Source organism: Tupaia chinensis, unplaced genomic scaffold, assembly GCF_000334495.1.
Source record: "Tupaia chinensis unplaced genomic scaffold, TupChi_1.0 Scaffold000047_1, whole genome shotgun sequence".
NCBI classification, from domain to species: Eukaryota; Metazoa; Chordata; class Mammalia; order Scandentia; family Tupaiidae; genus Tupaia; species Tupaia belangeri.
In genome coordinates this window covers 6,184,031-6,191,183 of record NW_006159505.1, presented here as the reverse complement: position 1 = coordinate 6,191,183, position 7,153 = coordinate 6,184,031, and the positions used below count along the sequence as shown (strand labels likewise).

Here is a 7,153-nt window from a genome sequence, read left to right as displayed (position 1 = left end):
CGCGACGCCCCACACGCCCGGGGGCAGGTGGGGGGGGGGGGGGGGGGGGGCACCATCTGTCTGGGACCTGAGTGACCAGTTCCTGATCCCCCAGCACACACAAACACACACACACACACACGCATGTGTGCATAAGTGCGTGAGCACACGGAAATTTGCTGAGTCATTCCCCCACCCCCACCCTTGTGGGCACTTCTATTGGTTGTGAGTCAGCAGCTGGTGCAGCTCCCTAGAGCCCAGTAGCCCTAGAGATGCCAGGTGGGATTGGAGCCAAAGTCCTGCATAGCCAGTGGCCAGACCAGGCTCCCTACTGGGGATGAGGGTACTCAGGCCAGCAGGGCCCAGATGACCTCATACTCTAGGACTCCCAGACCCTCTGACCTCTGAGAGGCCCAGGGATGGGCTTCCTCTAAAAGGAACACGTGACTCCTCATGCCTGTCTGGTCCCTGAGTCAACACTTTGGTGTCCCAGCTTTCCCTGTGACTAGGCGGGGAAACTGAGGCCAGTGGCAGTGAAGGAAGAGTTGCTGGGTGATGAGTAACACTGAGCCAGGGCTTTGGGCATCTGAGGCTTTCCTTTTCCTCTCAGCTGATCAGACACTTCTGCCTGAGGGCCCTCCAGGGCTCTGGAATAGGAACAGGCCCTGACCTACCCTTCGGGCCTTGAATCCCTGAACAGCAGAGGGGTCTCCTAGACAGACTTTTCTCACGCCTGGGCTCAGGTGGAGGGCCTACCTGTTCTCACCCAGGCTTGATGACAGGTCTCATCCCTCAGGTGGGAAAACCCTTCTCCAACCTCACCATGCATCAGGCTGGAGTGGGCAGCTGTACTGAGGGGCCTGGAAACCTCCAGTGCCCCTGGGTATGAGGACCAAGGCTGGGGGTCAGGCACCAGCCTCCCTGCTAAAGCTGTTCCCTAAGAACGGACCATGGGAGTGAACTGCCATAGCAGCAGGGGCCTGGACTCCAGGGTATATGCTCCATCCAGCTTGGGCCTTCAAGGCCTGGCTTCCAAAACAGTTAGGGGCCTTCTCGGGACCAGAGAGGAAGTGGGCTCTCCCTGCCTCCAGCCCTGATGGACTGCTCCCTTCCCAGGCCCAGTACTATGGAGAGATCGGCATCGGAACCCCCCCACAGTGCTTCACTGTCATCTTTGACACTGGCTCCGCCAACCTGTGGGTTCCCTCGATCCACTGTGGGATGTTGGACTTCGCCTGCTGTGAGTTGCACCCCTGTCTATAAGCCTGCCCCAGTGCCTCTCCCAGGAGATCAGAGGAGAGCTGAGGGTCACCCACCCTCTGCAGTGCTGCCTGCTGTGGGGGCCTGGCCAAGCCCTATGCTGCCCCCATCCCAGTTGCAGGAGCAGAAGGCCATGGGGTGGGGACCCCTATGCATGTGTTCTCGCTCTCTGGGAAATGGGGCAAGGTGGGGGTGCCACCCAGCCCCAGTCTGTCTCTTCCTGAGTCTGGCCCTTCTGGGATGGAGCTGGGACTACCGCGGAGGCAGGGGCAGTCCTGGGATCCCCACGTGGCCCTACCTCAGGGGATCTCTTGGGCAATATACTGCTCCCGCCTCTCACCACATCAGACAGGCCGGGCCCTCCGCCCTGCCCCAGGGTGCCCCACTTTCCGGGTGAACCTGTTCATGCCAGCCACAGCCTTGCTTTTCATCAGGGCTGGGGACCATGGTGGCTAATGATGAAGCAAGCTGTGGCTGGACCCAGGCCCTGGGCTGGGAGCAAGGCTTGGGGTGTCAACCCATCATTCTAGAGCCCCCACATAGTGGGCCTTGGGTCACAGCCAGGTTCATCCTGGACACGGCTTAGGAAGTGGGTTCTGAAGTATGTCGGGGGCTGAGGATCAGAGGCCTTTGGGCAGCAGGCTGACAACTTTGTGCTCCCTTGGGCCAGGGTTCCACCACAAGTACAACAGCAAGAAATCCAGCACCTACGCAAAGAATGGCAGCTCCTTCGACATCCACTATCGCTCAGGCAGCCAGTGGCTCAGGCAGCCTCTCCGGGTACCTGAGCCAGGACACCGTGTCGGTGAGTCCCTCTTAGGGCTCGGGGGGTGCTCATCGTGCATGTATGACTAAAGGAGAGAGCTTGGTGGACACTCCTCTCCCTCTGTCCAACCCCGATTCCGGGAAGGATAATTGAACTTGGATGACCAGTAGCAAGCCGCGAGCTTAGTGAAGAGGCTGAGGGATGAGGGGACAGGCTCATTAGGCCAGGGACACAGTTTATCAGGGACACAGCTTGAGCAAGGTGCAGGGCAGAATAAGCTTAGTGTGCTTTTGTGGTAAGAAAGTTAAGGAAGGAGATGGGGAGTGGGCCCAGGCACTAGAAGGGTAGGAGGGGCCTGGATTCCCAGGGAGTCAGGGGACCACGAGGAATAGAGGGGCAGGGAGCTGCTGGCAGGTGGAGGTTTCAGCACTGAGTAGGCACAGTGGCATGGTGTGAGACCTGGCCCGGGCATGGATGAGGTTCCTTCAACTGACCAAAGGGTTGGGAGGCTCAGGAAGGGGATGCTAGTGGAGGAAACCTGCCGAGGAACTGAGGGGAAGGGAGGTGACCAGGGAGGCTGTGTGCCAGCCCTGCCTAAGGGTTGAGAGTTTCTAGAGCTGAGTGTAAGGTGGCCCTCCTTCTCTAAGGAACTGACATTGACCCTGTGCTCAGGGATCAGGAGCTCTGGGGAAATATGAGCAGAGGGGACAGCCAGCCCCACACAGAGCCCTCCTGCTGGAAGGTGGGCTTCAGAAAGAAGGCCCCTCCCTCCAGGTGGGCCACATCTAACAGCCGTGGCTGCACTGAGGTCCAGGAGCCCGATCAGCTTATCTAGCCCTTGTCTGGAGGAGGTCACGTGGTCTCTGCAGGACCGTGCTGTGGTGTTTTGTGCCTATGTTGTCTCGATAAGGACCAGTGGGGCACTGTCCCTATGGGGGCTGCTCACACTCCTCGCCCTTGGAGTCGTCCCGCTGTGTGTGTCTGCCAGGGTCTCCTTGGGCTTCTCTTTGCTCTAGGCCCTACTCAGCCCGAACAGGATGTTGCCCAAGCCACCCCCTCCTCCTGGTGTCAGCCTCAAACAGCCGTTTCTTTCCCACATCCTGCTCCACCTCTGTCTCTCTGCAGCCTCCGCCTGAGGGCTGGGGGAGGGCAAGGCAGAGTGGGGCCAGGAGGAGCATGGCCTTGAGTCTGTGGCCCACGGTGGAGTGGTGGGGTTCCCCAGGCTTGTTCCCAAGGGGAGGAGCCCGGCTGGTCTGGCATAAGGGAAGGGGACACAAGAGTCAGAGCTGAGCCCAGAGCCTGTCTATCTGTGCTCCCACCTAGTTATTAAAGAGCATGCCCCTGGCCACCCCCCACACCCCACCCTCAGCTTGTCCCCAGCTGTGTTCAATGCTGTTTCCAGCGCTTTCTTCTAGCCCTCTTTGCCCACCTCACTATCCTATGTGAGATGAAGGGTTGTCAATTCAGCTGGGTTTTGTAACAGTGGCCAGCCAAACCCAGGGACAGGTGTCGGGCTTGGCCAGCATGTGTGGCCACTGACTCCTGCCCTGGCCTGCAGGTGCCCTGCCATACCGTGAGTGTCAGAGTGGATAAGCAGACCTTTGGAGAGGCCACCAAGCAGCCAGGTATCACCTTCCTCGCAGCCAAGTTCGATGGCATCCTGGGCATGGCCTACCCGCGCATCTCTGTCGACAACGTGGTGCCCGTCTTTGACAACTTGATGAAACAGAAGCTGGTGGAAAAGAACATTTTCGCCTTCTACCTGAACAGGTGGGGTGGGCAGTGTGGCCTCTATCCCCGGCTGCCTCCCTTCTCCCCCCAGTTCTCCTGGGCTCAGCTGTGCTGAAATGCGGGGTGGGGGTGTCAGGACGGCTCAGAGCTGCCCATTCACTCTGCTCCTGTTGCTGCCCCTCCGTGCTTGCCCTGTTCACCTTCCAGGCGTGTGGCCACAGCTCCTGACCTCTGACCTCAGGGCATCACAGGAAGCAGGATGAGCAGCTAGCCTCAGAGGAGGCTGTGTCATGCCACAGTCCCCTAGGCAGATGCTCAGGCTGGGCTGTGGGTCCCAGGAGCGAATCTTGGCTCATGGGAGTCAGACCTGAGTTGGGGGTCATGGCAATTCTTCCTGGTTCGGTCTGCTTAATGTCCTCAGGCCTAGTGAAGGACAGATGTGGTCCTGGCCACCTAAGTTGCTTATGGTCCAGAGGGGACATGGCTGTGAATGCAGACCTGTGACAAGACCTCTTGGAGAGGCTGTCGAGGAGTTGTTTCCAGCATGCTAGGAGACGTCTCCAAGGAGGTGACCCTTGATGGTCTTAGAGGCAGATGCTGCTTGAAACTTGCTTCTGGTCACCACGTGGAACACAGCCTCTGGGCCTCCCTAGCAGGTGTCATCTGCCCTCTAGCAAGAACAGCAGGGATCCCTTCCTGCCTGGCCCCAGCAGCAGCTGCCCCAGCAAGTATAACCTTGGGAAGTCATGGTCAGGTGACCTTGGGAGATGCCTGGCCTCAGTTTCCTCTTCTCAGGCCCCTGCTGCCAGTCCTGAATCAGCTCTAGACAGGGGGAGGTGACAGTGTTAGGGGTGCCACACTGCCTGAACTTTGTCCTGAGTTGCTTTCTCCCCAGGGCTGAATTGGGCTGGGTGAGGAGGATTATCTCTCACATGCCTGCTTAGTACTCAGGGTCTCTGGGCCTGATCCCTGACCACAGGGCACTTCTGGCGGAATTTCAGCTTAGAATCCCCTCTCTCTGCTAGTTTGGCTAGAGGGTGTGTACATGCACTGGAGAGAGACAGAGAGAGAGAGAAAGAGAAATCAGCTCTGTCCACTCCAGGGGAGAGGGCCTCACTGTGGTCCTTCCTCCTCCATTCTCCTCTCAAGATTTTGGGCATATATGCACACATGCCCAGCATGTTTTTTCAAGCTAGCAGGTCTGGGACTCCAACCGCAGAGTCAGCCATGTGACACCTGCTGGCCCTAGAACCTCTCTTGCTCAGCTCTTCCACCCCCTGCCCTTGGCCCGACCTCTGTGTGGATGCTTTCTTCTGGCCTTTGTTTGGTCAGCCAATACTGTTAGCAGTGTTCTGGGCAAAGCCACTCACTAGTGGCTGAGACACAGATGCACAAGCTGGGGTCACTTCCCCAGGAACCGGGAAAACAGGAAGACGAAATGGCTTCCTCCCTCTGAACGTGGGGTGGACCCAGGAGGTTGGCTAGGTCCGAGGTTGGGGACACACAGAAGCATGACTGCCCTGGTGGGATCTCTGGGCCTGCAGCTCAGAAGAACAGGGGTTTTCTATACTTGGGGTTTCAGAGGTGCTGTTGGGGTAAGGCTAGGGGGAGTGGCAGGATAGGGTCAGCCCAGTGGTTTTGAGGGCCAGGGGCACCCCGGTGAGCTCTGCAGGGCACATCCTGGCAGGACAGTAGAGCATTCCTTGGTGAAGAGGGTTTTTCTCATGGAACCAGGAGGATTCGCTGCCAGGAAAAGCTCCTCACTCTTCCTCACTGTTACATAAAGCAGCTCAGGCGTGGGGGCTGTGGAGCACGGGGGCCTTTTTGTGCCGGTCTGGGTGAGAGAGGTGAGAGGAGTGGAGGCCTGAGGGAAGAGCCAGTGAGGTTTCCGAGGTGGTGAGCTGAGGCATTCACAGGAACAGTAAGTTCACAGGCCCTCAATCTCTCAGGGGTGTGCTGTCACCCGATGCTTCTTCCTAGAAGCCTTTCTTGGCTTGTCATCCAGTCAGGGTCCCTTCTCCTTGGGCTCATCTCACTTCCCCATTTGCCTCACAGCCTTGACCTTGTCTGTGCCTGAACCTTGGTTCCTGAGCAAATCATACCAGCCTGAGCAAGGTTTCCTTTGCAGGAGATGGGCTCAGCCCACCCAGGTTGTGGGATAGAGCCCTCCCTGGAAAGAAGGAAGTGCCATCCCCGCTCCCTTCTGAGTCCTCCCATTCTTGCAGGCCTAGGAAGGTTCCTCCTCTAGGAAGCCCTCAGTGATTGCTCCACCCACCCCCTTCGGAATTCCTGGCCTCCCTCTCATGTTTGGGGGTGGGGAAACAACTGACTCCTTCCCACTCCCATTCTTCCCAGAGATCCCAGCGGACAACCCGGCGGTGAACTGATGCTGGGTGGCGTTGACACCAAGTACTACACAGGCTCCCTGGACTACTATAACGTCACCCGCAAGGCCTACTGGCAGATCCACATGGATAAGTGAGTAGAGGGTGTGGGTGGTCTCTCTCCAGGTCTGCAGGTGACTGCTACCCAGGGTCCTCCTGGGGCTGCTTGGCCTGGCCCTCCCCTCAGCCTGCCCAGGCTGCCAGCCCTTTCAGCAGGCAGCCCCCACAGATGTGATGGGAGCTGGGAACAGGTAGAGGTGGGATGGATCCAACAGTGGGCCCTCTGTGCCTTTCACTACCTGCCGGTCTTAACCTAGTCTTTGCCACTTGAGTTTCCTCTTCGCCCCAGGTCACTTGTGGCCACCCGCGAGTCAGCTCTGAGAAAGAGGAGGAGGGCTTTGGTCCTGTGGAAGATGCAGCCAGGCGGCCTGTGCATCCTGGGCCCACAGTCAGCCCAGGTGGAAGACTCGTGTCCTTCTTCCCTCCAGGCTAGAGGTGGGCGATGGGCTGACTCTGTGCCAGGAGGGCTGTGAGGTCATCGTGGACACCGGCACCTCCCTCATTGTGGGCCCCGTGGATGAGGTGCGCGAGCTGCATAAGGCCATGGGGGCCGTGCCGCTGATCCAGGGCGAGGTGAGTGCCGAGCAGGGCTGCGTAGGGCCGGGCAGGCTGGGGGTGCCCTGAGCTACCACCGCTGACACTGCCATTTCCTCTCTTAGTATATGATCCCCTGTGAGAAGGTGGCCAGCTTGCCCCAAATCACAATAAGGCTGGGGAACAAAGACTACCACCTGAAAGGAGAGGAATACACGATTAAGGTAAATGGTGCACAGGTGGGGTCTGGCTGTCCCAGGGTGGGAATGGGTCCTGGGTGGGGGAGAGGCCAGGGGTGACCACCATGGCTATCACAGGTGTCGCAGGGTGGGAAGACCCTCTGCTTGAGTGGCTTCATGGGCATGGACATCCCCCCGCCTGCCGGGCCGCTCTGGATCCTGGGTGACGTCTTCATCGGCTGGGCCTTAGGGGGGGTTGG

At 58.8% G+C, this 7,153-nt stretch overlaps 1 protein-coding gene across 1 annotated transcript in view; it reads left to right on the top strand.

Annotated features, from left to right (window-relative positions):
* Positions 1-7,153, top strand: part of CTSD (cathepsin D) — a 13,098-nt gene that overhangs the window by 4,183 nt on the left and 1,762 nt on the right. The window contains 7 exon segments of the mRNA XM_027774333.1: positions 1,096-1,219; positions 1,910-1,998; positions 2,000-2,044; positions 3,564-3,775; positions 6,092-6,214; positions 6,609-6,753; positions 6,840-6,938. Coding sequence (XP_027630134.1) covers positions 1,096-1,219; positions 1,910-1,998; positions 2,000-2,044; positions 3,564-3,775; positions 6,092-6,214; positions 6,609-6,753; positions 6,840-6,938 — 837 coding nt within the window.